General features: G+C 40.3%; 1 protein-coding gene across 1 annotated transcript in view; it reads left to right on the top strand.

Annotated features, from left to right (window-relative positions):
- The window catches only part of rapgef1 (Rap guanine nucleotide exchange factor 1), a 60596-nt gene that overhangs the window by 30843 nt on the left and 12675 nt on the right, over positions 1 to 17078 (top strand). Inside the window, exons 11-18 of the mRNA XM_062959053.1 lie at positions 2122 to 2319; positions 6593 to 6847; positions 8151 to 8273; positions 11441 to 11535; positions 14047 to 14167; positions 15198 to 15273; positions 15422 to 15506; positions 16824 to 16916. Coding sequence (XP_062815123.1) covers positions 2122 to 2319; positions 6593 to 6847; positions 8151 to 8273; positions 11441 to 11535; positions 14047 to 14167; positions 15198 to 15273; positions 15422 to 15506; positions 16824 to 16916 — 1046 coding nt within the window. The remainder of the gene's footprint in view (positions 1 to 2121; positions 2320 to 6592; positions 6848 to 8150; positions 8274 to 11440; positions 11536 to 14046; positions 14168 to 15197; positions 15274 to 15421; positions 15507 to 16823; positions 16917 to 17078) is intronic.

The raw sequence follows: 17078 nt of genomic DNA, 5'->3' as shown, positions 1-17078 counted from the left end.
TGCCACTCCCTTCCGGCAATCACGGTGAAACGTATATGCATTTTCATAGCCAAACCAGACTTACACTATGTGACACCATTTTTGTTCTAGGGTTTAAAATGTCATTTCCTAACACTGGAAAAATATGGATGAGTGGATGGCTAGATAGATAGATCGATGGATAAATAGGATGATTAGATAGATAGATAGATAGATAGATAGATAGATAGATAGATAGATAGGATGAGAGCTAGAGGATGATTACATGGATGATGATTATTTATTTATTTATTTATTTGCTACATTTATATGCCGCCCTTCTCACCCCGAAGGGGACTCAGAGCAGCTTACAAATTAAATTTACATACAATATTGTATTAGCATAGTACAATACTGGTAATAAATTACTATATTGTACTGTATCAATATATTTTTAATATCATTAGTAATGTTACATGTAAAATATAATATATAATTAATATTTTTATATTGTATTAGTATTATATCATATTACAATATAATATTATGAAATAGATTATGATTAGATAGATAGATAGATAGTGATAGGTTGATAGATTGATACATAGTGAGTGATAGATTGATGATAGATAGGGTGAGATAGATAAAATGGCTAGATTGATAGATAGCATGATTGATAGATGGAAGGATAGATAGACAGACAGACAGGATGATTGGATAGATAGATAGATGGCATAATAGATACATATGTTTAGATAGATCAATAGGATGAGAGCTAGAAGAAGATTACATTGATAGATAGGATGATTACTTAGATAAATAGATAGATAGACAGACAGACAGTGATAGATAGGTTGATAGATAGATAGATAACATGAGTGAGGGTTAAGATACGATGATTGATGGATGGATGGATGGATAGATAGATAGGGTGATTAGATGGATGGATGGATGGATAGATAGATAGAATGATTGATAGATAGGGTGAGTGAGGGTTAAGGTAGATATGAGGATGGATGGATAGATAGAATGATTGATAGATAGGGTGATTAGATGGATGGATGGATGGATGGATGGATGGATGGATGGATGGATAGATAGATAGATAGATAGATAGATAGGATTCGATAGCTTGATAGGATGAGAGCTATAGGATGATTACATGGATAGATATGATGATTTCTGAGATAGACAGTGATAGATAGGTTGATAGATTGATACATAGTGAGAGATAGATAAATAGATGATAGGATGAGTGAGAGATAAGATAGATACTATGATGGATGGATAGATAGATAGATAGCATGATTGATAGATAGATAGCATGATTGATAGATGGGATGATCAGATAGGTAGGTAGATAGATAGATAGATAGATAGATAGATAGATAGATAGATGGATGGATGGATGGATGGATGGATGGATGGATGGATAGGATGAGAAAAAGATAAGATAGAATGATGGATGGATAGATGGCTAGGTAAATAGGGTGATTCGCTATATAGGATGGATTGATAGATAGGATGATTAAATAGATAAATAGGATGAAAGAGAGATAGGGTGATGAGATAGGATGAGAGAGATAGATGGCTAGATAGATAGATAGACAGACAGGATGACTAGATAGATAACTAGATAGATAGGATGAGAGAGAGAGTTAGGTTGATTAGGACGAGAGAGATTAAATAGATAGGGTGATGAGTGGATGGATAGATAGAAAGAGATAGGATTATTAGATAGATGGGTAGGATGAGAGAGAGGGTGATGAGATAGGATGAGGGAGATAAAATAGAATGATGGATGGATGGATGGCTAGCTAGATACCTGCGATTCTAAGACGCACATGTTTTTGGAGATGTTTTTAGGGTTTCAAAGAAGTCCTTGTGTTGATGGGGTCACAGAGTGGAAACCCCCCTTGAGACGACTGGCGTGGGTGGGAACCCCACAACAACGTCCTCTGAGGCTTCCTTCAGGGGAAGAAGGTCTCTCTTGGTTGACCGCTTGGATGGACCTGGGGGCTCCTTGGCCGAACGCCCAGCGGGGGGTCGGGGGCCCCACGTTTTTCCGGGGTGCGGGGAGGGCAGGCCTTCCTTCCTCTCTCTCTCTCTCTCTCTCTATTCCTTCCTTCCTTCCCTCCTTTCTCTTTCTTTCCTCTCCTGCAGGCCTCTTTTGCCACCTCCTCTTCCTCCTCCTCCTTCTCTCCTCCTGTCTCCTTCTGTGTCCAGCCGCCTCAAGTGCCCTTCGCCCCCGAGGACCACCTCCTCGCCACCGCCACCGCTGCCGGCTCCACCCCGGGCCTCACTGTGTCCGTCTCTAACTCCTTCCTCCACCAGCACAGCGCCTTCCCCGCCCCGCACGCGGTGAGTGCCCCCTTGATGCCGTGGCCCGCCTCCAGGCACAAGCAGAAATAACAATATTATTATTATTATTATTGTTATTATTATTATTATTATTACTATTTATTTACATGTACATATCAACACAGCACACAGGCTCATTCGGTCCCAGTGCCTGAGGTTCGTCTCTGAATATCGAACTCTTCCTAAGAGCCTAGAATATTAGAGATTATTATTATTATTATTATTATTATTATTATTATTATTATTATTATTATATTTATTACATGTACATAACAACACAGCACACAGGCTTATAAGGTCCAAGTGTCTGAGGTTCGTCTCTGAATATCGAGCTCTTCCCAAGGGCCTAGAATATTAGAGATCATTATTATTATTATTATTATTATTATTATTATTATTATTATATATTATTATATTATTATTTACTTCATGTACGTAACAACACAGCACACAGGCTCATTAGGTCCAAGTGTCTGAGGTTCATCTCTGAATATTGAGCTCTTCCCAAGGGCCTAGAATATTAGAGATTATTATTATTATAATATATATATATATATATATATTATTTACTTCATGTACATAACAACACAGCACACAGGGTCATTAGGTCCAAGTGTCTGAGGTTCATCTCTGAATATCGAGTTCTTCCTAAGGGCCTAGAATATTAGAGATTATTATTATTATTATTATTATTATATATTATTATATTATTATTTACTTCATGTACATAACAACACAGCACACAGGGTCATTAGGTCCAAGTGTCTGAGGTTCATCTCTGAATATCGAGCTCTTCCCAAGGGCCTAGAATATTAGAGATTATTATTATTATTATTATATATTATTATATTATTATTTACTTCATGTACATAACAACACAGCACACAGGTTCATTAGGTCCAAGTGTCTGGGGTTAGTCTCTGAATATCAGACTCTTCCCAAGGGCCTAGACTATTAGAGATTATTATTATTATTATTATTATTATTATTATTATTATTATTATATATTATTATATTATTATTTACCTCATGTACATAACAACACAGCACACAGGCTCATTAGGACCAAGTATTTGAAGTTAGTGTCTGGCCTAGAATATTAGACATTATTATTATTATATTATATATTATTATTCTATTCTATTATTATTTATTACATGTGTGTAACATCACAGCACACAGGCTCATTAGGACCAAGTGTTTGAGGTTTGTCTCTGGCCTAGAATATTAGACATTATTATTGTTATTATTATTATTATTATTATTATTATTATATTTATTACATGTACATATCAACACAGCACACAGGCTCATTAGGTCCAAGTGTCTGAGGTTTGTCACTGAATATTGGGCTCTTCCCAAGGGCCTAGAATATTAGAGATTATTGTTATTATTATATTATATTATTATTTATTACATGTACATAACAACAGCGCATATATGCTCATTAGGTCCAAGTGTCTGAGGTTCGTCTCTGAATATTGGGACCTAAGATATTAGAGATGATGATGATGATGATTATTATATATTATTATTCTATTATATTATTTATCACATGTACATAACAATACAGCACATATGCTCATTAGGTCCAAGTGTCGGGTTCGTCTCTGAATTTGGGGCTCTTCCCAAGGACCTAAGATATTAGAGATTTTATTATTATTATTATTATTATTACATGTACATAACACAGCACGCATGCACATTAGGTCCAAGTGTCTGGGATTTCTTTCTCAATATCGGGCTCTTCCCAAGGGTCTGGGATATTAGAAATATTTTCGTAGGATGTGCGTAGTTCCAAGAAATGCCGCTTTCTGCAACATGTGGGTTGATGTTCTGTCCAAATTAAGGCTTTTCAAGTGCCATTATTATTATATGTATCGTTATTATATGTATTATTATTACTATTAGGTTTGTAGGTTCTTGTATTTTGTGATCTTTCCCAGCTCTTTGTCGTCTACTCTACTGCCTCCTGTTTCCTTACATCTGGTGTGTTATGTGGCAGGTTGAAAGGAGACATGAGAGCCAGGTATAAATAGATGAAAGGTTGTCATAAGGAAGTATGGGTTTGAATGACAGGAGAGGAGATTCCATTGAACGTTAGGAAGAACTTCCTGGCTGTAAGAAGAGCTGTTCAGCAGTGGAATTCTCTGCCTTGGAGGCCTTGAAACAGAGGCTGGATGGCCATCTGTCGGGGGCTTTGATTGTGCTTTTCCTGCATGTCAGAAGCGGGTTGGACTAGATGGACTATGTGGTCTCTTCCAACTCTATGATTCTATGAGGTCCCTCAAAGAAGAGCTTCAGAAACAGCTTTCACTTTGGCTCAGCACTGAATTACCATGTTGCGTGTGATCTTCTTCCTAAGCTGTTTTCCCAACGGTGGGGTGATCACTGGGACTGTCGTTTCCACAGGGCTTTGTTTTGGACACCCTCGGGTCTCCGTTTGGCAGCATGCATGTCTTCGTTGATGGTGTCCATCAATTTTGTAGTATCTATCCATTCATCCATCTATCCATCCACCTATCTATTTATGTTCCTATCAATCCATCCATCTTCTTTTTCTAAGCTATTTTCCCAATGGAGGAGTGAGCATTGTGACTATCGTTTTCGTAGGCCTTAGTTCTGGGCCTCCTTGAGTCTCAGGTTGGCAGCTCACATGTCTTCGTTGATGTCTCTGTTGATGGTGTCCATCCATCTTTCTGATGTTGGTTCTCTTCTCCTTACCGTACCACCATAGTTTTGTATATTATTATTATTATTATTATTATTATTATTATTATTATTATTACTACAGTAGAGTCTCACTTATCCAACACTCACTTATCCAACGTTCTGGATTATCCAACAGGGTAATGAAAGGGTAATGAAATTTCGGCCTAGGACAAAACAACAAAACGACACATCCCAGAAACACTAAACTTGGCAGCACAACCCCTCATCCATGCCTCTAGGTTCATACAACAAAAAGAAAACAAAAATAAAGTCCTAATTAGAGGGAGAGGAATAATTGTTTTTATCCAATTGCTGCCAGTTAGAAGGCTAAGCTCCACCCACTTGGTCTCCTAGCAACCCATTCAGCCCAGGGGACAGGCAGAGTTAGGCCTCACTTAGGCCTCTTCCACACTGCCTATAAAATACAGATTATCTGATTTTAACTGGATTGTATGGCAGTGTAAACTCAAGGCCCTTCCACACAGCTATATAACCCATTTATAATGGACTTAATGTCCGGGGAAAACCTTTACCCTTGACCTTAACTACCACCAATTCCTTAATACTTTATTTCCCAGACCACCAGACTTCGCCACAGCAACACGTGGCCGGGCACAGCTAGTTGTATAATAATATAATGTAATACAATATAACACTAATAATAATACCATATAATAGTATTAATTATATATTATATATTACTAATAATATTACAGTATAGTGGTATAGTTCAATATAGTAATATATAATGCTAATAGTGTGCTATGCTAATAATATAATATATTATATGTACATATAATTTGTAAGCCACTCTGAGTCCCCTTTGGGGTGAGAAGGCTGTGATACAAATGTAGTAAATAAATATAGTAAATAATAAATAAATAAATAGATAAATAAATAAATTTTAGACTTAGGCTCGCCCAAAGTCTGAAATGACTTGAAGACACACAACAACAACAAGAATCCTAATTAACTTGACTATCTCATTGGCCAGAAGCAGGACCACACTTCCCATTGAAATCCTGATAAATGTATGTTGGTTAAAATTGTTTTTATTTTTAAATATTGTATTACTCTTTCATTGTTCTTGTTGTTGTTGTTTTAGCACTACAAATAAGACATGTGCAGTGTGCATCGGAATTTGTTTGTATTTTTTTTCCAAATAATAATTTAGCCCTTCAATAGTCTGAAGGATTGTGGACTGGCCCTCGGCTTAAAAAGTTTGGGGACCCCTGCTCTACTGTATCTATTTTTATTTCTGAAATTTCCCACCCTCGGCTTATACTGGAGTCAATGTTTTCCCAGTTTTTTTCGTGGTAAAATTAGGTGCCTCGGCTTATATTCGGGTCGGCTTATACTCGAGTATATACAGTATATTAAAAACAGATTCAAACTCAAATTCCAATTCATGTTTGTGAGCTGCTGTTGATCTCGTTTCTCTCTGGTTTCTCTGCTGTGATCTGCTGCTGGTCTAATCTCTTTCTCTTTTTTCTCTTTCTTTCCTTCCTTCCTTCCTTCCTCCTTCCTTCCTTCCTTCCTTATCCATTGTTGGGGCTCCCAGTACAAGTCCGTGTTCAGGTCTTTCTCGCAAGACTTTGTGCCTCGCAACCAGGTCTCCATCCCGCCCTTCCTCTCCTCCACCACCTCCGCCGCCGCCCTTGCGTCCTCCTCGCCCCCGCTGCCCTTTGCCCTCGCCCACCCCCAGCCCGGGACCGGGGACGCAGCCGGACACCCCGCGGCGGACCCCACCGCCCCCGGCCCCGCATCCTCTTCGCAGGAGACGGCCCCGGCTTGCCTTCCGCCCGAACCCCCTTCGGTGAGGAGGCCCTTGTGACGCTTTGGGGTACGGTTGGGGCAGAGCGGGGTGCTGTGGGTCTGCCGAGAGTTGCCTGTTTTCGATTTCCCGGCCCCGTGGAAGTTGAGCGCCAAGGAGGCCCAGGGAAGGACCAAGACCCTCCTTGCAAAGTCCAGACCCCACTGAGCAGGTCCCTCCCCGTCCCGTGTCACCCGCCCAGACCTCGTTCCCTTTGAGTCGTCCGTGTCCCCCACTTCCCGAATGATAAGGACACCTGGGAGAATAGTCCTGCACCCTGTCCTGGGCACCAGCCTCCGAGGAGGACATGGACTAGGATGGAAGGGTCTCCAAAATGGTCTGGACACCACGGGTCCCCTGTGAGGAGTGGGTCCCACAAATACCTCTGAGGAGTAGATCCTGTGAGTCCCCTCTGACGAGTGGGTCCCACAGTTCCCCTCTGGGGAGTGGACCCCATGAATCTCTTTGAGGGGTGGGCCGCACGAGACCCCCATGAGGAGTGGATCCCACAGATCCGCCCTGATGAGTGGGTCACATGAATCCTTTGCTAGGAATGGACCCCACAAGGATTTGATCCCACACGCCCCTCTATGAGGAATAGATCCCAGGAGTCCCTCTGAGGAGTGGATCCCAGGGGTCCCTCTGTGAGGAATAGATCCTATGAGTCCCTCTGAGGATGGATCCCATGGATCCCTCTGTGAGGAATAGATCCTAAGAGTCCCTCTGAGGAGTGGATCCCACACATCCCCCTGTGAGGAATAGATCCCATGAGTCCCTCTGTGAAGAATAGGTCCTACGAGTCTGAGGAGTGGGTCTCATGAGTCCCCCTGTGATAAGGTGGCCCCACGAGTCCCTATGAGGAGCAGATCCCACAAGTCCCTTCTGGGGAGTGGATCCCACAAATCCCTCCAAGGAGCGGCTGAGGGGGGGATAGGGGTGTTTGTCTCAGAGAAGAGAAGGCTGAGAGACCCGAGCACCACGTCTCAATATTGGAAAGGGGGTCCCGTCAAAGAGGAGGCAATCTATCTCTCGCTATGCTGTGACCCAATCCCAACGTGGAGAGAGGGATCGGTAGCTTTCCCGGGAGTCCACGGGACCGCCCTTAGGGAACCCGAACCCCCCATCGGCCACCCTGGGCCCAGAGAGACCGAGGAGGAGGAGCCCTTGGCCAAGAGACATGGAGGCCTGGCGGCCCCCTCCGTCCGGGCTCCTCTTGGCCAAGGGTCTGTCCGGACCCCTCTCTCGCAGCTCCCCCGCGGCCAGCCCTGACCCCCTGTCCCCCATCCCTTGCTGTCTCCCGCTGCAGAGCGACCAGGTCCGGCCGGCCGGCGAGGAGGCAGGGGAGGGGGAGTACGTCAACCTCTATTCCTCCGGCCAAAGCAACGGGGAACTCCCTCGCGCTGGAGGAGGAGGAGGAGGAGGAGGAGGAGTAAGTAGAGCTGCGGGGGGGGGGGGCTTCGTTTTTGGGGAACCATTTGGTGAACATAACCTTTTGGAAAAGGTTAACCTTTTCTAATGACTTTTGATTTCTTAATTTATTTTTTATAGCATTTTGTTGAATAAAATTGCCCCTCGTGACGCCCTTACTTGCATCCCAAATAATACCATCTTCTACATCCGCTGTTGTGTTGAACAAAAAATATTCTTTAAGAAGTTTTTTTTTATTTTTCTCTATATCTTCTTCCATCTGTAGTAGGTTTTCATTAAGTCTCCATTTTTTCATACCGGGTTTGTAGTTCAACTTTAACTCTAGCGGACAATGATCTGTGTCTTTCCTTGGTAATATACTAATCGCATTTATTTTTGTGGATAGTGTTTTGGTTGACCAAATCATATCAATTCTGGACCAATTGTTATGCCTGCTTGAAAAATATGTATAGTCCTTCTCTGTCCCATGATATAATCTCCATATATCTACCAAATCGTATTCTTTCTTTAAATTTATAAAGCTTTGGGGTAATTGACCTAGGTTTTCCTGGCCTTTCTTCTTACTCTGTGTTTGTCTATCAATTTTATTGACTATCACTCCATTAAAATCTCCCAAGAGTATAAGATCATCAAATTTTTGTTCTCCAATTAGTTGCTTCAATAGAGTTGCGGGGCTTCGTTTTTGGGGAACCATTTGGTGAACATAACCTTTTGGAAAAGTTTGATCTTCCAGAGAAGAGCCGAAAACCTGTTTGAGTAGAATCTGTCATGATGCAGAGCCAGGGGGTCAGGGCGTGTGTGGGTGGGTTTCTTCAAACACCATCAATCAATCATCTCCAGACCAGCACCCTGACAAATTTGTGAACTTCTGCCCTCACCAATTCCTCCAATGTCAGACTCAAAGACATCTGCAGTCTGAAGTTCAAACACTTATTTAATATTTACAAAGATATTTACAGTTGCAGCAAAGTCCATCACTAGAAGCCGGCATTCTTCGGCTTGTCTCGTTTCATCTCTACAAAGAGATAAGAAAGCACATTCCTTAGTCCGAAGGTAGTTCCGACCTCCTATCATGCCTTATAGGTCACAGCAGGCTGTCAGTCAAACTGACCTGCTGTTAACTGTTTCATTGCTGAAACACACACTTGCAAAACAGCAGAAACTCTTGATTTACATTTCATATACAGTAGAGTCTCACTTATCCAACATAAACGGGCCGGCAGAATGTTGGATAAGTGAATATCTTGGATAATGAGGAGGGATTAAGGAAAAGCCTATTAAACATCAAATTAGGTTATGATTTTACATATTAAGCACCAAAACATCATGTTGTACAACAAATTTGGCAGAAAAAGTAGTTCTATACGCAGTAATGCTATGTAGTAATTACTGTATTTATGAATTTTGCACCAAAATATCACGATATTTTGAAAACATTGACTCCAAAAATGTGTTGGATAATCCAGAACGTTGGATAAGCGAGTGTTAGATAAGTGAGACTCTACTGTACACACAACCAAAAATCCAACAGAATCTTCTCATGGTATACAACCAAATGTAATATGCAAGGCAATGTCTTCAGTTGTTAGACTGAGCCTATTGTCTCTGATCTTTTAGGAAACAAAGAATATGCCAGTGCACAAGGTAGCAGTGCTTCAGAAGTGTTTCTCAGCTGCCCAAAAATATATCGACTCCCATAAAACAACTTGTTTAATTTCATGCACTCAAAAAAAATGAAATAGACTTGTTAAAAATAATGTATTTGGTTTACTCACAATCTTCATGTGTTCAGCATACACAGGTACATAACTTATCTGTCCAGTTTCAAATACGTTTGAGATACAATTCCTAACCCTAACTCTGTGTGTATGTGTATATATGTATAAAACAAAGTCTTGAAGGTACAGTAGAGTCTCACTTATCCAACACTCGCTTATCCAACGTTCTGGATTATCCAACACATTTTTGTAGACAGTGTTTTCAATACATTGTGATATTTTGCTGCTAAATTTGTAAATACAGTAATTACAACATAACATTACTGCGTATTGAACTACTTTTTCTGTCAAATTTGTTGTATAACATGATGTTTTGGTGCTTAACTGGTGAGAGGCTTGGAATGTTGCTATTTCCAACATGGATTTCATATCCCAAAATCACAAGTCGAACACTTCCCAAGTGTCTAGGACTGTGTGATGTATTTTCGGATGATGTGTGCAGATCCCAGCAGGGTGGCCTTTTGCAGTTGGCAGATCGTGATTTTGTCAATGTCTATTGTTTCCAAATGCCGGCTGAGATCTTTTGGCACGGCACCCAGTGTGCCCATCACCGCCGGGACCACCTTCTCTCGTTTCCTGCTTCCTTCGGCCACTTTGGTTTCGGAGGGACTTTATTGCCACAACGGTCTCGTTGTTTGGGAAGGGGATCTTTTGGGAGAAGGAAATGTGCTCTACAGCGCAGTGTTGTTGGTTCCGCTTTAATTTCCTCCGCTTGGTGCTTTCTTTCACTGAATTAAGTAAGACACACAAATGGTTCTTTTTGTCAGGGAATGTGTTGTTTTTGATATTGTAAAATATAAATAAAATACCCTAAGATATTTGCACCGCATTTGATTCGAGCCTTAGGAGTTTCTCAGAATGTACCGTATACACTCGAAGATAAACCGAGTTTTTCAACCTTTATTTATGAGCTAAGGCTGTTGCTTGCAGTATATGATATATTTACCTCTCATCTTACCCTCCCTTATTGGTGTTTACTTTTCCAAAGCCTCCCTTGCTCTTAATCAAGGGAATGCTTTGAAAAGGGAAAGAAGCCCTTACAAGTCAAGATGAATATTAATCTTATAAAAGCATTTTCCCCTGAAATATTTGTTAATCTCTGCTACAGATATATAGGCATTTCCCCCTGCAAGCCTTTGCAATCCCTATGTACCTTTATATTTGTATCTATCAATCTATATACATTAATTTTATATATGAATTTCCCCCTCATATGTTTGCAAGTCTTTGCAAATCCTATACAGTGATCCCTCACTTATCGCTGGGGTTGGGTTCCAGGACCACCCGCAATAATGGTAGTCTGCAAGTGGCTTGAGGTGCCTGCTGAGAGTCTTCTTGGCAAGCTCTGGCTCCCCGTTGATGCCCAGCTCTGTCCCTCCCTCTCTTCCAGGATTCTCCGATTGTCCGAGACCCCGGCCACGCCAAGACCCCGACCCCCTTGAGCAACAGCCTTCCCGGGAAGGAGAGCCAAGAGGAGAGCGACAGGTGAGGCTCCGGAAGGTTGGTCCAGCAAGGGTTCACTTAGGCCTCTTCCACACTGCCTATAAAATACAGATTATCAGATTTAAACTGGATTATATGACAGTGTAGACTCAAGGCTCTTCCACACAGCTATATAACCCAAAATGCTAAGGCAGATAATCTGCTTTGGATTATCTTGAGTCCACATTGCCATATAATACGGTTCAGTGTGGATTTCCTACAGCTGTGTAGAAGGGGCCTCATAGTATAATAAATAATAATAAAATAAACTTTATTTTTATATCCCGCCCCATCTCCCCGAAGGGACTCGGGGTGGCTCACAACAGGGACACGCCCGAAAACAACAACAAGTTCTAAGCAGATAATATAGGATTATAAATATAATATATAATAATTACTGTGGTACAATAATACAGAACAATATAAAATAGATAAAGAACAACACTCTGAAAACAGGGGAATTACAGACAGGAAACAATCAGGACCAGCTAACACCTCCCAACAAAGGATTCCCCTAGGAATCCCACTTAATAATAATAAGAAGAAGAAGAAGAAGTTTATTTATATCCCGCCTCCATCTCCCCTGAAGGGGACTCGGAGCGGCTTACAGCAAATAATAGAATAATAATAGAATGATATAATAATATCTCTCTCTCTCTCTCTCTCTTTCTGTATGTATGTGTGTATGTATGTGTATGTGTGTGTGTGTGTGTGTGTGTGTGTGTGTGTGTGTGTATATATATATATATATATATATATATATATATATATATATAAATGTAATGTGCATAATTCCCATGGAGTAAACAAAACCACTGGACCAAATCGCACCAAATTTGGCCCCAAAAGACATTAGTCATCCAATCAATTTGCATGCGGCAGCGTGTCAGCAAAAATGGCTAGGCGTGTCAGTGCTGACACGCATGTCATAGGTTGGCCATCACTGGTGTAGACTCAAGGCTCTTCCATACAGCTGTATTACCTAGAATGCTAAGGCAGATAATCCAGAATATCTGCTTCGAAATGGATTATCTTGAGTCCACATTGCCATATAATACGGTTCAGTGTGGATTTCCTACAGCTGTGTAGAAGGGGCCTCATATAGTATAATCAAGTTCTAAGCAGATAATATATATAGGACTATAAATATAATATATAATAATTACTGTGGTACAATAATACAGAACAATATAATCTCTAAAATCAGGACAGTAGATAAAGAACAACACTCTGAAAACAGGGGAATTACAGACAGGAAACAATCAGAACCAGCTAATACCTCCCAACAAAGGATTCCCCTAGGAATCCCACTTAATAATAATCTCCCCTGAAGGGGACTCGGGACGGCTTCCAGCAAAATGAGATACAAAACAATAACAAAATACGAATCATCAAAATACAGAACAAAAAGCAGTAATAATACATACACAATAACCGAAAAAAGAAAGAAAAAATAACAGAAATGCAGTATGAAGACATCGAATTAAAACCAATGAGGTTGCAAAAGTGGATAAGCAAAGTGCACATTATGAGTTGCAAATTCAGAAATGGATAAAGTGCAGCAGATTCGATTAAGGTCACATTGGGTTGGGAGGAGCCCTGAATTAACATCCAGTAATTCAGGAGAAGTTTGGCCAATACAAAAGGTCGAGGAGTATAATTGTAATTATGATGATAATTATGATGGGGAAGGGCGATCTTAACCAAAAGCCTGGGTGAAAAGCCAGGTTTAGGCTTAGGACGATGCCACAGCAACGCGTGGCCGGGCACAGCTAGTATGTGTGTGTTTGTGTGTGTGTGTGTATATATATATATATATATATATATATACTAGCTGTGCCCAGCCACGCATTGCTGTGGCAAAGTGGTGGTGGTGGTATTGGTTAAAAGTTGTTGTGGAATTTTTATTTGACGTTATATGTATTTTTTTAATTAATTTTATTGTAACTTATCTTTTTTATTTATTATATTTTATTATTTTGTTGTATTATTTTTAGTTATTTTGTTATAGTATTTTATTGTATTAATTTTTTAGTGTTTTTAATTATTTTTATTGTATTATTTGTATTTATTTTATTTTTTATTCTTTTATTAACACTGGGCTGAGTGGGTTGCTAGGAGACCAAGTGGGCGGAGCTTAGCCTTCTAAGTGGCAACAATCGGATAAAAGCAATTATTCCTCTCTCTCTAATTAGGACTTTATTTTTCTTTTCTTTTTGTTGTATCAACCTAGAGGCATGGATGATGGGTTGTGTTGTCAAATTTTGAGGTTGGGGGGCCTGTAGTTTTGTTGTTTTGTGGGTCGCCGTGATGCCATCACTCATTTATATATATAGATATGCACACACACATATGTAATTTATAATATAATATATAAAAGTTTCTTGGGTTCAAGAAGCCCTGGGTTGGACCAAAGTGAACCTCTCCTGGTCACGGATGGTTCCTGATGTAATGGGCTTCCAATCGGGGGGCTTCTTTTCTCAATGTCGCTTCCCGTTGTTCTTCTTCCCGCAGGCAGCAGAAGCTTCCCGACGAGGCCCTGGCCGCTTCCCGGCTGGACGAGGAAGAGGAAGTGGACGAGCTCTCGCTGACCGACCACAGCGAGATCATGGCCCGGCTGACCCTCAAGCAGGAGGTCAGTGGCGTGTGGGGGGCTTTCATGTGTTTTTTCTTCGTGGTGCTTCTGTGGAAATCGCACATATGGGATTTTATTTATTTATTTATTTATTTACAGTATTTATATTCTGCCCTTCTTTCTCACCCCGAAGGGGACTCAGGACGGATTACAATGAACACATATATGGCAAACATTCAATGCCAACAGACAAACAACATTCAGTTTTAGACAGACACAGAGGCATTTTTAACATCTTTCCAGCTTCACGATTCCAGCCACAGGGGGAGCTGTTGCTTCACCGTCCATTGGTGGCTGTTCTTCCTCATTCTTTTCCTCGTGAGCAGTTTTATGGTGTTGTAGATTAGTTAAATTAGCCTCCCGCATAAAGCGTACCTAAATTTTCCCTACTTGACAGATGCAACTGTCTTTCGGGGCTGCATAGGTCAACAGCAAGCCAGGGCTATTTTTTTTTTTTTTATGGTCGGAGGCTTAACCCGACCCGGGCTTCGAACTCATGACCTCTCAGTCAGTAGTGATTTATAGCAGCTGGTTACTAGCCAGCTGCGCCACAGCCCGGCCCCATTTTCTACTGTGCCTGCGCAGCATTTCGGAACCTTCTAGAAACTCTAAGTGAAACTTTTGGGCGCGAGCCCCGCCCACTCTCCCCAGTAGAGTATATAAGTCCCTGTGGGCGGGGCTCGCGCCCAAAAGTTTCACTTAGAGTTTCTAGAAGGTTCCGAAATGCTGCGCAGACGCAGTAGAAAATCCCATATGTGAAAATTCCACAGGACACCACTTGAAGAAACACAGTGACAGGTAAGCAACTATATCTTTCTTAGAGACTCAGAATGAAAAGGAGGGGAATGAAGGAATGAATGAGCATGACGTCTTAAAACAAAGGGACTTGCATCCCAAAGAAGTTCCATTCTGCCTCATCCATTAGGATGGGAGGAGAATGAGAGAGAGTTGTGCAAAGTTGAATTCCGACAGGAAGGCGTTCCGAACGTTGTCCCCTCAAAACTCCCCTTTTTTCCGGCTTCGTTTTCAGGGCGACGACGGGCCCGACGTGCGGGGAGGGTCCGGGGACATCCTCCTGGTCCACGCCACCGAGACCGACAGGAAAGGTACGGCCGGGAAGTGGGTGGAGCCTCGTTGAAGCCCCTTCCGGGCCAGTCAATCATCATCATCATCATCATCATCATCATTATTATTATTATTATTATATGGGTGAGTAAATGCATGGACATGACCGCTCATCTTCTTCTTCTTTAGATCTGGTCCTGTATTGTGAAGCCTTCCTGACGACGTACCGGACCTTCATCAGCCCCGAAGAACTCATCAAAAAGCTACAGTACAGATATCCTTTTTTTGGCCGGTAGCATTTTCTCAAAAACGGGCCCCAAAATCTCTCCAAAAATGACCTAGGTAGTCTGGAATACCTGTACACGAGGAGAGGTGGGAAGAAAAATAATATATTATTATTATTTTATTATGACACAGCAAACAAGATAGGTATGCTGGATTTCATATTAATAATAATTAATAATCAATAATAATTATTAATAATTCATTATTATGGTAATTCTTATTTCTTCCTCAAATCTGGAATACCTGTATATGAGGAGAGGCAGGTAAGAAAATAATAATAATAATAATAATGTCATTATTGTTTTCTCAAATCTGGATATCTGTATATGAGGAGAGGTGGGTAAGAAATAAAATTATTATTATTATTATTATTATTATTATTATTATTATTATTATTATTATTATTTCTTCCTCAAATCTGGAATACCTGTATATGAGGAGAGGCAGGTAAGAAATACAGTTGTTATTATTATTATTATTATTATTATTATTATTATTATTTCCTCAAATCTGGAATACCTGTATATGAGGAGAGGCAAGTAAGAAAATAATAATAATAATAATAATAATAATAATAATAATAATAATAATAATAATAATAATAATAATAAATAATGTCTTTATTATTGTTTTCTCAAATCTGGAATATCTGTATATGAGGAGAAACAGGTAAGATAATAATAATAATAATAATAATAACAACAACAACAAATGTCCTTATTATTGTTTTCTCAAATTTGGAATATCTGTATATGAGGAGAGGCAGGTAAGAAAATAATAATAATAGTTATAATAATAATAATAATAATAATAATAATAATAATAATAATAATAATAATAATAATAATATAACTAATGTCCTTATTACTGTTTTCTCAAATCTGGAATATCTGTATACGAGGAGAGGCGGGTAAGAAGTGAAATAATAATAATTTCCTGTTTCATTCTGCGGTCTTTACTTTGAAAGGAGTTGTTCTACTCCAGAAACTTTATTTTTGTGGCTGCCACAAAGCAGGTTGAACTGGTTGATGAAGACTCAATGATGAAGAGATTCATTGCAAAACTAGAGCAAAATGTGCAGTAGTAGGATGTCCTTCCCACAAGAACAAAGTTTGGGCAATTTAATAAACTTTTCTCATGTTTTTGTGATAGAATCAATTAGGAAATGACATGGAGAACCCAGGAACAAAAACTGCAATGTTATATTCTGCAATCTGAGATCAGATCTTGGGATATAAGGCAGTATTGAGGCCTATGCTTTGGTTTGGTTTTGGCAATCCTGATTTTCTTTAACTCTGAGCTCAACGTATGAGAAGTTCTGCCATTGTCCGGACACCTTCAAGAAGCGGGTCAGCAAGAACACCTTCTTCGTCCTGGTCCGAGTGGTGGACGAACTCTGGTGAGTGTCATCCAAGTATTATAATTATAATAATTATTATTTTATTATGACACAGCAAACAAGATCGATATGCTGGATTTCGTTTCACAAAACCACAAGTCGAACACTTCCCAAGTGTCTAGGACTGTGTGATGTATTTTCGAGTGATGTGTGCAGATCCCA

Source organism: Anolis carolinensis, unplaced genomic scaffold (genome assembly GCF_035594765.1).
Source record: "Anolis carolinensis isolate JA03-04 unplaced genomic scaffold, rAnoCar3.1.pri scaffold_7, whole genome shotgun sequence".
Lineage (NCBI taxonomy): Eukaryota > Metazoa > Chordata > Lepidosauria > Squamata > Dactyloidae > Anolis > Anolis carolinensis.
This window is presented reverse-complemented; position numbering and strand designations above follow the sequence as displayed.